Genomic DNA, 20902 nt, shown 5'->3' on the forward strand with positions numbered 1-20902 from the left:
ACCTTCACCCCCTCCACAAACCTGGTCTGGCACATATACACACTAAACTTTTCTGCAGTTTCTGTTCACACATGTATTCACAGCAGGAGACTGTTCTGTTTAAGATGTGCTGCCACATTGTAAAATATGAGGGAGCTTGTCGGTCTAGTGTGCAGAGGAAGCAGGACACGATGTATAGAAAAAGTACGTTTTTAGTTTTTTAATCTCCAACAATTTGAAAATGTTCACATGAAATCTAATGCAAGGAATGCAGCATCAGAACTGCAGTGCGTACGAAAAAAAATAGCTCATTATTACATTTGGCTCTGTATTACAGCTAACCATTTACTTGCTTTAATGCTACCGCTGCACTCCTCCTCTGTCTTGTGCATCAGAAAGCCACTGAGCTCTTCGTTCAGCCGCAGCAGGCTGCTAATGCCAAGGCTCAGGTGGGTGAAGCCTGTGCCAAGCCCTCCGTGTCTCTGTCAGGAGGGGAATGTAGCGACTGATCGTGATGTCGAGCAGCCAGGCAGAAGGTTGAACACTGAGAGCTACTCGGTTTGAATGAACTCCGTGTCTCCGGGTTCACCTTCTCGGACTCGTAAAATGCCCAGTTCTTTGTCGACGAAAAGTTTGATCAGCTGTTGTCTTTTATAGGAAAAGATGCATAAATGCAGGGAAAATGGGATGAAGGTCAGAGGAATGAAACAGAAGAAATGAGACTGCAGAAGTGGAGGCAGGAGGATTTTTAGACGTCTCATGACAAGAGTTTGAGATAGAGAACGAAAAGGATGAGTGGTGAGGAGATACTGCTGTCTTTGCCTTTTTTAGGTGGATATGAGTGTTTCGTCTGTGTTTGGTAATCTGTGAAGTAGTCACTCACTGTGTCACTCTATGGGTGTGTGTTTTGTTGATCTGTTTTACAATATTTCTTCATCCAGCCAATGGGAGATGAGCATGAACATTGCAGAAGTGACTGTTTTGGCTATAAACTTATACACGCTCACAGTAAATGCATCTTCATACAGGACTCTGCCTTTTGCTCCATAGATCTGTCTCCTATGGTTGCTCTTGGTCCAAAAAGTGACTGGATGTATCCAAATAAGCTTAAAGTTCTGAAATGACCATGTTGCCAAGCTGTTGGGAGTATTTTATTTTTATTTTTATTTTTTACATCTTCAGTTCTTGCTTAACATTTTGCCTGTATTCCTCTGCATTCTTTCTCAGCCTGACTCACACTTGTTCACACAGACCCATGGTTTTGGTGTTGAATTGAACAAGTATCATCATGTTGTGATGCTTTCTTATCACCGCAAAATGGTGACACACTCACACACGTTCTTTCTCAGGAAGCTCATCGTCAGTCGTAGCCTCACGTATCCTGCGAGTGTTTGTCGGGTCATTTAAGGACTTTAATTAAAAAAAAWTTTTTTAGCTGACGTCTGCTTGTGTGTGTTTGAACAGCTGTGAGGCAGTGTTTGAATAGGTAAGGTGGATAGTGTTGGTCCTGACCGCTGAAGCTTTTCTAACAGGAAGTCATTTTTTTTTTGTTAAAACTGTTCAAGAAAGGTCTTGCATTTACATTTTTATATGCGCTCGTTTTTCATTATTTGTTGACAGTAATTTTATCAAATTAAAAGCTCATTATGAACTTTAATTTTATAATTCCTATCTATTTTTAGGATTTTCTGTCTACCAAACATTAGACAGAGTTAACAAAAAAAAAAGATATAAACAAAGAAATGCTCAAAGTAATTTGAAAACTTTAAACTACCACCATCTGATCACCTCTTCCTTGTTTTAAAGTTAGTTTTATGTCAATTTAGAAAATAAAATTCTTAAACTCAAAGATTGTTGCAGAACACAATAGAAAAAGAAAGGCTAAACATGTGGACATTTTTAACTACAATTATATGGAACCACAGGGAATTCACCCATTGACTTCTAAGTCACAACTTTGAAACCTCAAGTCTAGTATTTTTGTTGTTGACATTTTTTGTTTTATTTTGTTTTTCTAAATATAATGAGGGAAATCAGCAAACCCATAGAAGAAGCATGTGTTTCCATTAAAATACCATCAGATTAATTTGTATTTGTTCATTTTACACACATAATGTTGAATGAATACTGTTGGTGTGTTTAAACTCCAGATTGATACTATACATTACAGTAATAAACATTTTTTTCCCCATCAGTTTTTTATTTTCATATTGGGAATACTAATTTCTGCTCTGTCAAATAACCAGAAATGGGTGGAATACCCCCTCYGGCTTGGGGAATGAGTCTTTGTCTCAGGTGGAGATGTTCAAGTATCTGGGTATTTTGTTCCCGAGTGATGGTAGGATGGAGGGTAAGATGGATTGACATACTCAGTAATGAGTGCGTTGCTATGGTCTGTTGTAGTGAAAAGAATGTTGGATCTAAAGACAAAGGTCTTGATTTACTGGTCAGTTGACATTCTAAACCTCACTTATGATATTTGGATCATAATCGCGAGAATGAAATCCAGATGCAAGTGGCTGTAATGAGGTTCCTTCATTTCTCTTTAGACAGGGTTAGGAACTCTGTCATTCAGTTGTAGCTCAGTCAGAGAAGAGCCACTGCTCCTTCACATTGAAAAAAAGTCAGTTGAGGTGTTTTTGTTGTCTGGTTAGGATTCTCCTGGCTACCTCTCTATATAGGTTTGCCAGACACATCCTACTCTGAAGAGGCCCYGGGGCGGATCCAGAACTTGCYGGAGGGATTGTCTATCTTCTCTGGCCTTGGAACACTTTGGGATCCTCCAGGTGGGGCTGGAGAGTGCCGCTACAGTGAAGAATGTTTGAGTTTCTCTCCTGGATGTGTTGTTTCTGTGACCCGACCACAATTATTCTGTGAAAGACAGATACATAGATTGCTAATTAAAATCTGCTGTATTTGTTCAGAAAAAAAAAAATATTTTTTTAATTTCTAACAAATTGAGCTAAGGTTGTTTTTAGGGTTAACTATAGAAGGAATTTGTGCCCCTTATCAACACTTTCCCCTCCCAGTTTGCCACAGTTTTTCTTGTTGAGTGTTTTACGTGTTTATAATGTCAGTGACCTCTGACCTCAGAGACAGAGCACAACACACCGCTTAGGACACGGTGGATTAGATGGTAGGAAGCATTTCATGGGAACCTGATGGCATGTCATATGGGACGTAAATCTGAGTGTTTGCATTAAAAACAAAAGTATCGCCAAACTTGTCTGAGAGGAGCTCGCTCTGGGACGAGCTTGTGAAAGTTGGCCRTTATAACCTCATCTAAAACTGGATTTTTACAGATGCTTTACTGTGTAAATCTATGAAGGAGAAAGTGTGTTGGGTTTTAGAGTTTTCCTGCCAGAATGGGAGAGATTAATTGTACAAAGTAACATTTTCCACCCTTTTTTTTGTTAGTAGAAGTTTGTTTTTTTATGAGTCAAAACCCTGGACTATGAAGAACTTTGGATTTTGGTATTTTTCCTGCAAGATAAAAACTCATCAAGAGCTGATAGTAAGTCACTCAGGATCCACTTATGTCCTGGACGTATTGACATGTAGACCGGAGACGTGCCATAAAACAACAGAACACTGCTAGAAAACAACAATTTCATTTTTAAAGGCAGGTATGACCAAAAGATTTTAAATGCTTTTGTTGTTTGTGGTTAAGATACAGTAAATTTCTTTCTCATGGCTGTTTTGTTGATGTTCCATCAAGTAGTGTCTTTTGACAGTTCTATTCTGTTGTCTGACTGTCACATATTGCATGTGGTTATTAGGAATTTATATCTCTAATGATGCAGCCATGACCAATATTTCAGCCTTCTGTGTTTATCAGATACATCTATAAACTAAATATATATTAAATCCTGATGTGGAATCTCAGAGATACATGGGTTTTTGTTGAGAGAGTAGACCTGTGTTTGTTACTCATCCAAGTATTGAGTCTGATTTTGAGTTCTTCTTGCCTGCCTTTTATGTAATAGTCAAACTGAACAGGATGTCATGGGCTGCACTGAGGACAAACTAGGTACTGGTTGGTATTTTGGGGGAATGGCTCCTTTTAGTAGAGCATCGAATGTCCTTCCAGGGCTTCTGTATAGCAGTAGCAGCGACTTGTAGACGTAATCCTTCATACAGTGCAGATTTCTGCCAAAGAACATACTTTAATTTACTGTTCAGCCTCTAAGATAAGATTAGGAGCGGAGCCAACAATCTCTTCGGGGCTTTGAATTTGATTGTACTTCTTCAAAGTCTTCAGTCAGGACATGTAAAGAGAATCCAAAGCTTTTGCACATCATGAATTAAAAAATAAAAACAAAAGCTGACAAGAACTAAAACTCCCATCTGTCCCTCCTCGTAAACACCTTACTCTATTGATTTAATATGTATTTCTCATTTTGGTTCCCTGATSTTATTGTTTGTTCTTCTCATCATGCCTATCTGTACAAGCAAGAGTTTTGGTATTCAGCCAGCAATGTGGCAAGACTCTTGAAGTAGACAGTCAGKGGAGGAGGAAGGAGAGAAGAGACCTAGAAAACACTGAGTTACTGAGCTAAGACCAGAAAGCAAGTGGTGTCTTTCCATTACAAGCGTCAAAATAAATCTGACTGTGGTATTTATGTAAATGTATGTCACTTGTCTAAACATAACCTTTGGCTGCCTTTTGCCTAAAAGTGTATCAGGGTATACTTTTACCAACCAGTCTTMGTTAACACAACTCATACACCTTCTGCACAGATCAGAAGTTTTGTTTCCCCTTTACTTGTCTTCATAGGTGGCAAAGAGGTTGTAATRTAAAACTAGCAAGGCTAGACAGTTTACAAATGCCTGGAAATCCAAAGTGAAACGGAACAAAGTGTCCACGCTGACTGAGTGACAAGAACACAACTCTTTGTTGTTATGGTGGTAATGTGGTTAACTTCCATGTCTTCTTCCATAAACAAAGCTCCTTTTTAAAAGGAAATTACATTTTGTTCACAGACAGCACCGCATTTGCACATTTTTAACTAGAATTTGCCATTTTATTCATAATCTTAAGAATAAAGTAAAAATAAAGAACTTAGACTTGTTCTAGTTTGGCACGCTCCAACAAACTAACTCACTCTTTTTATCTTTCTGAAATTAAACTCAACTATTCATTCCACACTTTTTCCAAAAGCAGTGCTAAACTAAGAGAAGGAAAAGAAAGGAACAAGCACAAAAGTAACATGACAGCACAGGAAACGGCAAACCGACCATTATGGGATGCCGGTTTTTCTTTTTTTTCTTGGAAAAACAGAAAAGTGCTGGCCAAGCATCAGGTCTCCACCAACTTGTGGCTTCCACTGCTGTGCCAGGATCCATCCGCTACAGTTGTCCTTCCACACACATGAACTGGTGTGCACAAAGTACACAGTATTTGTCACACTTAGTCAAACTGGCAACAGCCCGCTATCTGAAGATGTGGTTGAGGCATTGCAATTGGACTGTGGCCCTTTTATTAACTACTGTTTATGAAGCAGAAGAGCTTCAAACCCAACTTAATGTCAAGTGCAACAAAGAGGAGAATTTTCTTTCTTTTACTTTTTTTTTTCATGAGAAAAGCCAAATATTCTTGAGGAAGAAAATGGCTAAAGCCTGTGTGTGTCTGCATGTTTTAAAAGAGTGCAGGAATACTTGATGGATTTCATTTTTAATTTCTAACCTTTTGGTATCATCCATGTGAAGAGACAAAAAGCACCAATAATTTTCTTAAATCCTTCCTTTTTTTWAAAAAAAATTGTCACAATGATCACGTTTCCAACCATCTTTCCAAACCTTTTTTCTTTTCAAATGAAAAAGGCTCCAAATGCTAGCCATATGGTTTTACATTTTTTTATTTAGTTTAGTAAACTACTAAAATAAATCAAAAGATTCTGTTGTTGGTTTAACACACAATGACATTCACTTCCAATGGAAAGGTTTTAGCAAACAAACTCGAGACAACGAAGACCAAGCTGTGTTAGTCTCCTTGGTGGTAGGGAAGAATAACACTATCAATTTTAGAACACGAACTTGTTTACTCATAATTTCATAGAAATCAACATACAAACCAGTCTTGAGTCCATTTATTGGAGAATTGCCTGCTCTGTTCATAAATTTAAAGATATTACAGACTTAAAATTGGCTAAGGTAGCCCTGAGTTAACTGCCTTGTTTGATGCAGTCATTCTACAGTTCTTGCAAAAATAAAAATGTAAATTTCCAGGGCTGCTGTGCACGTCTGAATTTGTTTGTATTAATCATTGTAAACAGCAAACTCAATAAGATGGTGATTTGGAACAATGCCTTTATCAAGCAGCCCTGCTTTGAACTGGACGTGGCAGCAGGCATCTGTTTTTAATCCCTATGGTTTACAACATAGTGCAGCAGCTACAAAAGACAATTACATCAAAGTGCTCAGAAACAAATGAGCAAAAATCCCTTGAGCAAAATTCACCTGTATTTTTTGTTTTTGTTTTTTTAATTTTTGTAACATGGAAGGTATAGTTTCAGCAGAATGATGGAATTGTAAATGCAGAAACTAAATGCAGAACTGCATTAGAAATTTCTTCACCTCCCCCTAGGATTTTCATTACTGTCGAAGTGCAGAACGGGAATAAAACTGTAATAAAACTGTAATTGAGCTGAGTTTAGAATACCTCAGCTCTACTTTTCCCATCTGCTTKCCCTTCTGCTTGTCAAACATTCCTTTTAGACAACCAGCTACGTCTCATTTCTGTGAGAAATTATAAAAGAGGACAATTTCCTGATACAGTTTTCCAAAAATGTTGATATTTATAAGTACTTATTTGAATTTTGGACCAATAAGACTGGCCATCATAAACCAAATACCAGGGACTTGATTTTTTTTCACCTGTTCCCCATACTTCATTTCATCTCCCTCTCTCTGTCCTCCTATCTCTCTCCTGCCTGTCCCAGATTGTAGCTAATGAGGCTCTGGGCCTGGTGTAAGTGAATCAGGTATGTTGATTGGTTCAGCAATGGCCGGTCCTTGCCAGAGTCACTTTACATGCACTGCCACCCCTCAAAAGCGCACACTTGGCTGAACTGCTGTGCGTGTCTGAGAGAGAGAGCGAGATGGAAGAGAAAAGATGAGGGAGGGTGGCAGAAAACTCGCAAACAAATAAAAAGGAAGAATGAAGGGAAGAGCGCCATGACAGGAGTAACTGGACCTAGCAAAACACCTTTATTAACCGACACAAAACTCAACTGGGGTGTGTTGTCGTGCTCAAAATCAGAGTTAGGATAATGACCGATGGGCTAAAGCCACTATTAAGTGCAGAGAGAACAGGAAGTTTCTATAATTGCAGGTCATCCTGCAGCCTTGGGTTCTKTCTAAGAACTAAACTCAACTATTCTGGCACATAATTTGATGGATGCTTCATCATTTTTCTGAAATGGTTATCTGGAAGGAAATCAGTTGGAACAGCTTTGGACAACAGAGAACTACTACAACTCACTTTAAATGTCACAAATGAGTAATGCTGATGCTTCAAAAGGTGACTTAGCGACAAAAGTGTTCTTGGCGTCTGAGCGGGTTGTGTGACTTATTGCTTTTTCTGTTTGTTTGGGTCCCCCCCCCCCCCTTTCCCCCTCCAGTCCATGTACTTTAATTCTTTGATGGCTTGAACTCATTGAGATTACTAAACCACCAGACCTCATGAAAAGAAAAACATGATTAAACACTACATCTGAATCCTTTGATTCCTCARTTTATTTTGTCATAAAGTCATCTTTGATGCGTTGACTTTCAAAGTGTATTGCTTTTGTTTATTTTCAATAAGACACTTAATAAATTGTGGGAAGACAACTTTGGTCTTTGTACACAAAATGGCACTATATTATTCTATCTTTGAGTTAACCGTAACGACGTGTTCGTACGGTTTTGTCTACAATCTGCACACRTGTACATGTAGATTTACTGCACTGGTTCATGTCTTCAAAATGTAAAAGAAAATTGCCATGTCCTTTTTGATGTTCTGGTTAAGTGGGATCTTTGAACACAAGCCTGTAAACCAGGTCTAAGAGGAGACTCTGTGCTGTATGGAGCCTGCTGTTGGTGGGGGAGTCGATAAGTCCAGATGTGTCCTACCCTTAGGTCAATATGTTTTTTTTTTCTTTTTTTTTTTTTTGCACCCGTATAACCCTTACAGATGAATGTTGGGGGAAGGGGATGATAGAAAATGGAAGTGAAGGTGGTGGCTGGAAAGCCCACCATCTGAATCATGTATGAGACAAGTATTGGATGTATGGTGACCTTACTGACAGGCAGGAGTGTGCTAATGATCATGCTGGGCTTATAGGTAGGAACTGACACACTATAATAAAAGTAACCCTCCCCATACATAATTATACAGACAAATGAAGAAAAAACACAAAGACTGAAATGCCCCATATCAGTAGCAAATGTATGATTTCTTATTTGTTCGATCATCCCTCATGATAGTGGGGATCTAAACATCTCTGTCAGGGATTTCTGTTCATCATTGCCACTGTCCCAGGGGACTATAATGACTGCAGTGTTGTTGTGACGGGCTGGTGTTGCAGGCAGTGGAGGAGGGTGAGTGTGAGTGAGATGTGCTGCTGTCAGCAGAAGCAGGCAAGCAAGCAGGGATCGATGTGAGATACAAGAGCAGGGAGACGACAAAGCATGCGGGTCTTTCTTTTTTCTTTCTTTCTTTTTTTTTGCAAGCCTGTACAGCTATACTGAAACCCCCATCCACACACAAGCCCGTAAAGGGGCTGCTGCCCCCCCCCCCCCCCCCCCCAATATCGAAGGGCAGGCAAGGTGAAATACAGCGCAGGATGGTGGCTGAATGACAAATATCTACAGAGATTCACACAAGCTTGATTGTATCTTTACATGAACAAAATGAGCCACTTGCTTATTGAGTTCGATGAAACTTGGTATTAACGGCTGGACTTGTCATTAAAGGGGCAATATTATGTTTCGCAGGCATTTAATTAAAATATATACCATAAAAAGTAACTATGTCACCTTCAGTTGTTATTAAAGGGATCCCCGATTAGTTGTAACATTAGACTTTACTTAATAAACATATATTTTCACTGTAAAATAAAGACTGTAAAAATACTGTAGGATGTTTAGTTTTTATAATTTTTAAACTAAAAGTTTAAAAATATATTACACGGACGGAGCCATTTTATTTACACACAAAGCATTCTGGGTAAATGATGACGTGGTTAGGTCATTGGTGCGAGGCTGCTAGCGAGCTATATCCACCCTGAAGTTTAATCTGGGACAATATCTGACGATCGACTCTTTTAAATGAAACCAGAGAGCGTTGACACAGAGGAGAAGGTAGAAATGACTCAGCCTGTAACTGAAAATATGGATGGAGGACCTCAGTTTAGCTTGTTTGTCGCACTAGCACCGAGCTAATACATATAAGGCAATATAGCATCAGTGCTAGCACAAAGGCTAACGGGCTAAGCTGAGGTTCTTCTTCCATGAAGCAGCTCTGTTGTCCTCCATCTATATTTTCAGTTACACGTTGAGTCATTTCTACCTTCTCCTCTCTGTCAACGCTCTCTGGTTTCATTTAAAAGAGTCGATCWTCAGATATTGTCCAAGATTAATCTTCAGGGTGGATATAGTTCACTCACACCGAGGACCTATCAACGTCATCATTTACCCAGAATGCTTTGCATGTAAAAAAAATGGCTCTGTCCGTGTTGAAATATATTTTTAAAAATGTACAAAACTAAACAGACTACAGTATTTTTACAGTCCTTATTTTACAGTTAAAATAAATGTTACAACTAATCAGGGATCCCTTTAAAATGCTGTTTTATATGTTAAAATAGAAATTAAACTTGATTTCTCATCGTATCTGTTTCTGAATGCCTTCAAATTGGCCTCTGTCTCTTTATAAACTTCCTTCCACTTCTGTCCCGCCCATTTCAGCACAGGGCCTGGTGGGTGTATGTGCTCTGTGATGAGGAAGCTCAGCTTGGAGACACAGCCCAGAGGAGGAGCTGGTCCCAAAAGGTGGTTCTAGGTCCAACTTGTCGTTTTTGCTCCCCTGCCCGGCTGCCTCAGGACACTACAGGATTTCTCAAACATGCATGAATGAGTCAAAGCAAGACTCTGGTCATGTTTTTGATGAGAGGATCACATTATAACATGATATAAAACTCAAAGTTTATTTACATGATATAGCCCCTTTTAAGAAAGAGCAAAACTATTGATGATTTTCTGGTATATTCAGGTAGTTGGATGGTTTGTTTTTTCTATATATAATGGTACCAAGAGAATCCACCCCCAGTCCATAACACAGTCCCCACTGTGTTGTAAAGTAGAAACTACACATCTCCTGCTCCTCTTACCTTGATCCACCAATCACTCCAGCAAAGAACAAATCCAGAACCTTTTAAAATCACTCCAAAATCCAATATTTATACTYCCTAGCAAAAAAGTACTTGTGTCCAGTCATAACTACGCAAGATTCTTTTGTTTGCTTGCCTTTTCAATTTTCTTTTCAATTGGTTGACATCATTGCAAACTTAAGTGTCTATATAGTAGTTTCTTTATTTTGTCATACTGTATGGTTTGCTTGCTACAAACCAATAATTTAAACACATTTAAAAACAGTATTTTTTTTCAAATGTGTCTCCCCAACGTRGTTGTTTAAGGAATGAGATGCTACTCACTACATCAGTTATTGTTAAACAACTTGTTTCCATCTGAAACATATAAATCACTGCGGGAATCTGCTCTTGCTTATTTTCGTGATTGTTTCATGTGGCGAAGGATACAGTTAACCAATTTCCACTGCCTTTTGAAGTGTTTGCTTTGCTCACACGACTACTTTTGAGAATGCAAATTATTGTCATAGACAAACCAGGAATGACTTAAGTGTTGTTTCCTCTTTCCCTCCTACAGATGACAGATTTGTCTGCTAAACACCACTCCGAGGAAACTTTCAAGACTTGAAGAGGCATCTGGAAGAATACGAGAAAACAAATTGCTAAAAGGAAACAGCTTTTAAGGCTTAGAGTCCCTGTCACACAGATGTGGAACCCTAAACGCTCTGTTGTCAAATAATCTGGATAGCAGAACAAACCCAAGTGATCCGTTACATAGAACGTCGCAGCCATGTCGGAACATAAAGACATGACACACCGCCATTTAAGGCACAAGCTACAGAGTCTCAGCAGAAGACTGGATGAACTGGAAGAAGCAACCAACAAGCTGCAGAAGTCGGAGGATGAGCTGCTTGATCTGCAGGTTAGTGTTGGTTGACTTCTGCCTTTTTGTTTTTGTGTATTTAATACAGAACATTAATAAACTCTCCCCTTTTATAGGACAAGGTCATCCAGGCAGAGGGCAGCAACTCATCGCTTCTCGGTGATGTGGAGTCCCTGAGGAAGCGTCTCTTGAAGATCCAAGGGAAAGATGAAGAGGTACGCAAAGCCGAAGACCTTTGTCGCACAGTTAGAGAGAAACTGGAAGAAGAGGAAAGCCTCACCAAGGAGCTAAAGGCAGAGATTGAACGCCTGCAGCGGAGGATGGCTGAACTGGAGAAACTGGAAGAAGCTTTTGCTAAAAGTAAGTCTGATTGTAGCCAGCTCTGCCTTAGCCTCAAYGAGGAGAAGAACCTGACCAAGAAGCTCTCCTCTGATTTGGAAACACTCAAAGTGCGTTTGAAGGAAGTGGAGGGTTCTGAGACAAAGCTGGAGAAAGCAGAGCAGGCTTTGGCTATGGAGCTGGAGAGACTGAAGGGGTTAACTCAGGCCTTTGTCTGTGAGCGCAAGCGACTAATGGAGAAGCAAAAGGAAGATGAGAAGACCATTCTAAAGCTGACGGAAGAAAAAAAGAAATTGCTTGGTATGTCGGCAGATCCTAGTCGTGCTGATTTCATGAGTTCAAGAATCGAGGATGAGTTATCGTCTGGATTTTTCACAAATAAACTGACTGGATACAAGAAAAGCATTGATCCCTTAAAGCTGACAGACGAMATCAGCATTGTCAACAAATCTCACAAGAAGAAAAACAGTGGTCTTGAGGGCTCGCAGGAGGAAGACAACAAAGTAAAGGAGTTGACGCAGGAAGTAGAGAGGCTGAAGAACCGCCTTAAACAGCTGGAGATCGTGGAGGAAGATCTGAAGAACTCGGAGTTCAAAAATGGCGAACTTCACGAGAAGTTCCAGAGGGAACAAAACCGAGCTCATCAGCTGAGCGAGCAGTTGGAGCAGCTAAAGACGCAGATCTGCGGGAAAGCTGGGCTTGGAGGAAATGGAATCAGCACTCTGGATGAACACGGCAATGGAAGCACCAACAGTCCTAAGTTCTTRGAGAACGGTAAAGCTGAGAACGAGGAGGTCGCTGTGAAGGTGGGTTTCAGACAAGAGAAACCTAAATACAGAAGTGCGGCAACGGCTTCAGAACCGAGTTCCCCCAAGCGCAGTAACAGGGAGCTCTCGCCTCAGCATAAGAGAGAGACAAAACTGAGGAGCAAAGACCCGAGCTACTCCAAGGTTAGTTCTCCGAGTTCTGTGAGGAGAGCTCTCAGTCCTGCCATGAAGAGCAAAAGGACACCGAAAGCCCATACTGCTATGATCTCATCTGATAACGGAATACAAGACACAGCACGAGTCACTGAAGAAAAGCTGAGGGGAGCTCCRTACAGCTCAGTAAACTCAACTACTACTGATGTTAAAAAGTTGTCTGTTCTGAGTCGCTACCCTCCAGCAGCTAACGATCAGAAGTCTCAAAGCACAGGGCACAAACAGGCTGACGGGGAGATGAAAAGCAGCAGAGAGAGGTTTTCGAAGCGATATGTAGGTAGTGATAGCGAGTCCAACAACTCTGATGCAGTGCCTGAAAGCTCCAATAACAWGAATAGCGTCTCTGCACTTGAGAAGGTGTCTGTTTCCGCCCTAGATCAGGACTCTGCAGACCAGGTTCAGGAATCTGCGTTTGTGGCATCCACCCTGTCCAAAACCAACGGCTCATACACAGCCTGCAGATCTCGCATCACTCCAGTCCCGCCCACTGATCAGGGGTCAGACGGTCATTCCTCTGCTTCGGAAACAGAATCCAACAGCTCCAGGCCTTCTGAAGTGGAACGTGTAACTGAGACGAGTGCCACTATAGGCGATAGGACTGCACCTTCCAGGTATACGAGGTACTCTCATTCAGAGGGGTCGTCTTCTAGGAGCTCATTTGACGAGGAGCTGCACAGTAGGACTCAGTTATCAGACGTAGGACAACATACCCCATCAGCACTTGAGATCCAGAGGGTGTTCAGCCCAAGAGAGTCTCTGAGGTCGAAAGCTGTTATTAAGCCCGCCATTGTGGAGATCGACAGGAAAGAAGTGATGATTTCAGAATATTTGTCTACAAATGGCAAGCCCAAGATCTCCACCAAGCCAGCGGTCACCACCGCAAGTAAAATGACCAGTAGTATAACGATCTACCCCAACGACCCGAGCTCCTCCAGGACGAGCAGCAGCAGCTTGTCCAGCGAGCCGACGCCGGTCAGAGAACGCCACACATCTACGAGTAACATCCTTATAGGTAGGTGGAAACTGCTCAGAACGAGAACTGGGACCAGATCAATACAAAATAATTTGATTCCCTTTTTGCTTTTTCATTTGTTCTCATTAGAAAGTTAGAGAAATAGTAATGGTGCTTCACTGTTTTAGTCAAACCCTCAAAAGAAACCAAACAATCTTTAAGTACAAAATTCCAATTTTAAATAACTATTGTTTTTATTGTATTGTGGTTGATTAGTTCATTAAGATTGTACAGTTTGTTTTATTTTTTCTTTTAAAAAATGAAGTTAAATCCAATCATTTATGGAAAGAATGACAGCATTTTTTTGATTGGAAACCATAAATGATAAAATATATTTTCATTAATAAAATGGATTTATTGTCGTAAGCCGCCAAAATGTTGTCCTTCAGAAAACTGGTATTCTGACAATACTAACAGTGGATGTTTAAATAAGATAGTTTTGCACAATAATAATAATTGCAAGTAGTAAATTGCACTTTGGGATCTTTTGTTTACCCCATTTATCAGGGAAAGTATTTTCTACTTCTTCTAACAGCTTGTTTTCTCTGCATTTGTTTCAGTTGTTCCTTTTAGCAAATTTCTACCAAGTAATTAGAGCCGCTAAATTATGATGTACGCCATCTCATGCTCATGATCTGATTAAGTTGATTTTAATTGATTTCATGTCACCTTTAACTAATTTTTTTATAAGAAACATTTACAAAATTTGCTCTAAATGAAAAATCAGCTAATGTTAAATCAACTTTGTTTTCTTTTTTTGCTCAGCTGAGTTTTGTTTGTTATGCAAATACCTTTGGCTTTTCAAAACTCTCACGTATGTTTTTTTGTCCTAATAAAGTCCATAAATAACTTTGTTACCAAATTTATGTCTATAGTTTACAGTGGAATTATAAATGTCGTGAATTAAGCAAAAAATAAAGACAAAGGTTTTGTAAATACTGTTATGGATGACATTTATCAGTAAAATGATTCTTAATTGATCTTTGTCTCATGATTTTGCTGATCGCCAGGCCCCAGCAGTGACCACCACGGCAGCGTTTCTGTCCCGTATGAGATATCAATACCCAAGAGTGAGATCCCCTTGCGTTCGTGCCAAGACCAGGACTGCGGTGCATACGACCACTACGATCCCTCGYTGAGGTCCAAACCCCACAACTCTTCCCGGGTGGAGACCACCACCAGTCACGTGTGCTGCCAGCGCAGCAGCTTCAGCCTCCAGTCTGTGGACTCCACCTCCTCAGACTTCAACGACACAGAGTCGGGCTTCGAGAGCAGCGGCAGCAGCATGACCACGGTCACCAGCTGGAGGAGCCAAAGACAAAACGCGCACTCCCAGGAAGACAGTTTACCAGACATGAAGAATGTGACTATGAGGAGCACGTGGAGGAACAGGCTCACCACGTCGGTGGACGACGCGGGTCAGGAACGAGTTGGTACCAAGGCGCTGACAGACGGTTTGTCTGAAGATGAAGCTGAAGCTGGTACTACATGGAGAGCATATCGGGCAACTACTTTTGACACCGAGGAGACTGTAAACACTGAAGGTGGGGCTGGTGGGAGCATGTCGTCRCAGAAAGGAACCAAGGCATCTCCTGCAGAGGTGAGCGGCTCAGAGAGAACATTTATTWGGCAAATTTACACAAAAATAAGAGTAAAAACATTGACCTTGCTTATTGTCACTCCCTGTCCCAGGTGTACATGCGTAAAATAAACAGTTCAGTCACGAACACCAAGGAAACAGAGGAACCGACGTTTCGACGAAGCAGGAGCTCTCAGTCTTCCACTATGGAAACTGGAGGTCTGGGAAGAATCGTCCCCCACGCACCTGTTACCTCACAGTCCTGGAACCGATCACACTCTGTGCAAACACAGGTAGGAAACTGTGCACTTCCACAAGAGTGATTCATTTTACAATGACCTGTTTCCATGAAAGCCTCGTCTGTCTGTYAGCAAAATATCTCATGAACCAGTTGACACATTTGACTGAAATTCTCAGAAACTAATCACTGGAGGTGCGTTTGCAGTTGATKTAACATTTGGAGTCAACCTGATTGAAGATGTCCTGCAGTTCTTGAACTTGCCAAACACAAAAGTAGCTATAACTTATCAATTTTACCAATACTGAGTTAAAGTCTGGTGTGGTAGTAGCTGAGAGTTATCCTCAACATATACTTGGAGCACTAACAGATCACRCAAGATYTTAGATTAAAACCTGGACTYGCAARGTGGTGGGCGATACGCATTCCTTCAAGAAATGCTACTGTTAGAATAGTTTTTAGCACTGTTGCTACTTCAGGCATTTCTTTACTAATACGTGGTTTCCTTCACTCCATGACAAATTTCCTTTTTAATATAGATTTTTTTTAATCTCATGTACTACGCTGTGCAATCCCCATAACGACCACTGCCTAATTTAATATTCCAAAAGTTTTAAATGTGGTAAATCTGTGTTCTGAGCCACTGTTCAAACACCTGCCTGAGAAAGTTCACTTCAACCTTCGCACAGCGTTTCTTCAGGCTTCRCTCTTGCTGCTGCAGTGAGCACACAGAGAGAAAGGGTGGGACAGAATCCAGGGAGGAAGGAAACAGGAAAAGAAAAAGCCCAGTTGCGAGAAAAGAACATGAGCAGAACCTCAAGGAGAGGAAATTACCGTGTCATTCTTGTGTGCAAATTCACCCGGGCGAGTTACGGTTATTGTATAACCCTTCATGCTTGCTTTTATTTTTTTCTTGTACCGAATGTCGTACAGCTGAAGGGATGTGACGGTTTAATTAAATTCAATTCATTTTATTTATATAGTGCCAAGTCACAACAAACATCGTCTCAGGGCACTGTACAAAAAACAATCTAAGGAATTCAGTAAATTGCGTTGAATCATTTCACCACAGTTTCCCATCCTGAGCAGCACTTCGGCAACAGTGGAATGGAAAACCTCCCTTTTTAAATAGGGACACACTGATCCATGTTGTTTCACATCTGATCTAATACTTTTTCAATACCAAAGCTCTGTTTTTATTATTATTATTATTATTATTATCCCCATTATTACGCCTAGATAATAAAGAGTAGTTCAGCCCAGATGTGTAAAATGCATGGATCAATTTTTCTGCAAGATTTTTGGACAAGATGCTTCTAATTTTAGTGATATGACAAATGTCGAAGAAGGCAGTCCTGGGAACAGTTTCAATATTGTGGTTAAAAGTCATCCTGATCAAAAAATATCACCAAGGTTCTTTACATTAAAACTGGAGGCCAGAGTAATGCCATCCAGAGGAAGTAAAAGGCTGCAGAGTTTATTCTTAAGATGTCCAAAAACCGCAACCTCTGTCTTGTCAAACTTTAAAAACACAAAATTAAGAGTCATCCAGGTCATCCAAATTATTTGTTACAGAACTGCCAAAAAGATCTGGACTTACCAACTACAATTACATYGACTTCATTCTCATCTCASTCTGGGTCAGACTCTGGCTCCAACATGTGAAGGCTGGATGGACCAGTCTTTCRTTGTTAACWTATTTTAATTAATTTGTCAAAACGAGTTGATCAGAGACACAACTCAGAAAAGGYGTAAAAGAATGGTTTGTGGAATTAAGACCAAATTGGATGAAGACTGATCGCATGGAGCAATCCTTCTGCCGAAAGTTGTGGTGCTCTATCCGTGAAAGATTTGTTGCTATACAGCGTATCCAAGCAGGAAGAAACCTTGTGGTGGGATGTGTACAGCAGTGGGAGGGGTTTCCTGGGGGCTCTGCGCCGTGTGTCTCATGGGCTATAAAAAGTGTGTGCAAAAAGAAATGTCTAGCAACTATGTGACCAAGAGTCAAGTATTCAGCTTCGGATAAAGTATGCTGGAGCCTTTAATAAAGACCTATCTAACATCGAACCACAATCTTTTAATGCTCCCCAAAGTGTTGGAGGCATTTGTTTTGTTGAAAGTGACTCCTCCCTCAACATGAACAAAACCTTGTRTTTGAGGATTTCTACCAGGGTTGGCACACTCCACTTCACATGGCCTGCCATTGTCTAGTGTTTTCAGGTCCACAAACACACCTCATGTTCTTTTTCACCCTCAGTACCCCCCAAAGCTCTGAACTTAAGCTTCACTGATGTGGTGTATTAGCCCTGACCTGATAAACTGCTGTCTGGTTGTCACCCCATATGTTTTTTGTTTTTATTGCTGGAATTCCCTCAAGCCACTTGGTTGACTTTGTGGCGCAATAAAAACTTTGGGTTGATCTTGATGCTTGAAGCCTGAACTGGTCACTTGGTTTGGATAGCAATTATGAGCAAAAYCGACCACAAAACATTAAAACAATCCATGAAAACATAAATGGACTTTGAAGAGTATCTTGGAGCAGAGCCCTTCGTCTTTGGTTTGGGTTTTTAGAACATTTCAGTGGTCTGAACTGCGTCCATTTCCAGGAAGATTGGACAAATACAGCTGCAGTGGGGATAGATGGTAKAAGTCATGACTGGTTGGTGATTGGTGTATATAATGTCAACAGAACATTGGGTTAATGGATACATGTTTATTTGCATCTCTTATTTTTTGGCCAAACCCTGATTTCTCAAAGTTCGAGTTCACAAGTGTTTTTGTTTCTCTTCTCTTTGAACATGAAGTAACTCATCGAAGATACAGATCGTTCTTAACGACTGTTTTTTCTGGAGATCAGAATCTCATCCGTCACGTCAAAGTGAAGAATGAACCTTAAATCAGCTTACCAAGGATCACCAAGTCACTATCAGTCAATCAATACTCATCAAGGAAGACACGGCACTCTGAATACCTTCCAGTACCCTGAAGTAGTCTAGAGGTGGTGATATCTTATTGATTACCTTTCTCATTTATGATAACGATCAAGATTTTATTGTTTCAGACCCATATAGAGGCTTCTTTGACTAATTATCATTTGTTTAAAATTTCAAAGACCCACAAGTGTTGCTTTTTAGGAGATGGTCAGTGRCACACATCAGTGCCGTTTCTGATTGGTATGAAGCTTAACCAGTCGATGCTAAAATTGAGTTTTTTTATTTTATAGCTGTCACKCCACACCTTGGTCTGATGGACAGAACAGCACTGTAGTACTTTCTCCCCAGTGTAGCGGTTGGAAACCTCAGCCCATWCGTGAATCAGCTCTGAACTTATGTTTGGCAGAGGACACTGAGGCCGATACGGCTGCTGATCAAGATACCAAAACATCCTCCGCTGAATTAAAAAAAAAAGGTAGTGGTGAGCAGCAAAGTAAAGTGTGAAATCAGCTCTGCTGTAGTTACTATTCCCCTGGTGTGACCCAAACAGGGAAAAAAAAGTCTCTAAGAAACATCACTGAGCAGCTACACTGTGTTTTTTAGTCGTTGGTAGAAACACTTTATGGGAGACAGTAAATTTGGAAAAAGAAAAAAAAGAGTTTCAACTCCTTTTGTCACATTTGCCCRGGAGTATAAAGATTATTGTCCTGCGGAGGAGCAGATTTACCAGTTTTGGTTGGCAGCGCATCATCATTCCTTCAAATCGGGCCAGAGACCAAGAACAAAGAGATTTAAAGCAGTTATTTAATTAGTTTAGCAGGAGCTCCAACACACGACTTGTTTCGCCTCTCGGACCTGCTGGGTATCATTCTGAGCTTTATTTTGCCTTTCAGTGCTAAATGAAGAGATTTACACCATATTAAGTCTGAAACAATTWACCCCACTTTACCCGCTTTTAATTCCTTTAAAATTGCTTGTATTTTTTACATTTAAGCTTGATTCATGAATGTCTTGCCATCTTTTWAGACTTAGTAACCTGTTTCTAAAGAAAACTGAAACTGGAAGGATTCAGATGTTAAATGGAGCAGTTTTGTGGTGAAAGTAGCACTCATTAAATACCAGTTGATCATCCTTTGAATTATTATTAAAGGCACAAATATGTGGCACATTGGAAGCTTTGAATTTAATGAAGCAAATTGCCTTTTTTAAAAGATTCTAATATGTTGTGCATTACAAGCCTCCTTTATTTGGAGTTGCAGGAGCAACACTTTTCCAGGAAATTCTGTTGAAGCTTACAGTCATGCAGCAGTGAGTTACCAAAGAAGGAGAAAGCGTGCCCTTCTGTTTCCTCCCTCAGTGACTGGAACAGGAAGTGACCACACAGCGCACGCCCACTTAGCTGTGTTGGCTGGTGACTTATTTCCTGCCCGTTACCCCAGGAGACTGAGCGAGGCAGTGCAGCAGGGCTCCATTAAAGCCAATTAGTGAGAATAACGTTCCAAAAGTGCCCCAGCAGCCAGCTTCAACCCACCAAATGGCACTAATTATGGTGCCTTTTTTTTTTWAAAGCTGAAATTACAGGAGTGGGGTGCCGTTTTTGTGTGCTTTCCGATTTGCTCCGTCATCTAAGTCGGGCTCTTTCTGAGCGGGGTTACTGGGGTTGTGAGGGGGAACGTGCCGATGCAGCTACCACAGACTAGTAACTTGGGTGCTTTTTTTTTTATATTCAGTCAGTCCACCAAATTATAAATCTCTCAGCTTGGGGTATGTTTGGGGTTTCTGGTTGGGAATTTTTCTTCTGGCAGACGTCCACAGACTTTCTCTGTCACACATGAGTTAACATAAACAGCATGTAGTTAGCACCCACATTAAACAAAAAAATCCTAACAAGGCTCCGGTTTGTCCTAATAAAAGAACTGTGCATGATTACAAAACTTTAAAATGGCTAAAATCAACTTGGTGTTTGTTTGGTTTTTTTTTTTTTTGAATAACTTCAGTTTGGAGAAATAGTTTCATTCTGACTAGCCATGACTTCAATATAAAAAAGGTTCAACTTTATTTCTCCTAACTGAAGTCATCCAACACCACAACAGGTAAAATACTGATTGTTCATAACCTGTTCACAGACCCCACTTCAGATGTGAACAGTCCATTTAGTTCAGACAGTTAATGTTGTTTCCTTTATCTAATCTCTATTTGTCCAGGCTAAAGATAACCACAACCCCAGTTCTAATCCGAGCCTCAGCCCGGCCTCTTGGAGACGGCAGCCACCCAGCAGCGAACCACAACACCTGGGGAGCTCTTATGACCGGCTGACCAAGACAGCGGGAGCCTCCTCCAGAGGAGGGGATCTGTGGTCCAGCCGAGGTCAAGGAACGGGAACCAGAGCCGAGGGGAGGAGCGGAGCGGGAAGCAGACCATGGAGCTACCGTCAATCTGAGCATCATTAGATGACATGCAGTATAACCAGAAATAGGTAGAAGGAAACTTGTCTCTCTCTTTTTGATTCTTAAACGAATGGTACTGGTCGTTGGATCTGCTGGCCACACACAAACAATAAAACTTCTATATAAAAAATCTACATAAATAGTTTTATACACATTGGTA

At 40.6% G+C, this 20902-nt stretch overlaps 1 protein-coding gene across 2 annotated transcripts in view; it reads left to right on the plus strand.

Moving 5' to 3' along the window:
• Nucleotides 1–20902, plus strand: part of luzp1 (leucine zipper protein 1) — a 38415-nt gene that overhangs the window by 15985 nt on the left and 1528 nt on the right. For both annotated transcript variants that reach the window (XM_014020931.1, XM_014020932.1), the window contains exons 2-6: nucleotides 10909–11253; nucleotides 11331–13545; nucleotides 14556–15145; nucleotides 15238–15417; nucleotides 20500–20771. In XM_014020931.1, the coding sequence (XP_013876385.1) occupies nucleotides 11122–11253; nucleotides 11331–13545; nucleotides 14556–15145; nucleotides 15238–15417; nucleotides 20500–20745 (3363 nt within the window). In that variant the 5' untranslated portion in view covers nucleotides 10909–11121 and the 3' untranslated portion in view covers nucleotides 20746–20771. The remainder of the gene's footprint in view (nucleotides 1–10908; nucleotides 11254–11330; nucleotides 13546–14555; nucleotides 15146–15237; nucleotides 15418–20499; nucleotides 20772–20902) is intronic.

The sequence above is a fragment of the Austrofundulus limnaeus genome, unplaced genomic scaffold, assembly GCF_001266775.1.
Source record: "Austrofundulus limnaeus strain Quisiro unplaced genomic scaffold, Austrofundulus_limnaeus-1.0 Scaffold273, whole genome shotgun sequence".
In the NCBI taxonomy this organism is placed as follows: domain Eukaryota; kingdom Metazoa; phylum Chordata; class Actinopteri; order Cyprinodontiformes; family Rivulidae; genus Austrofundulus; species Austrofundulus limnaeus.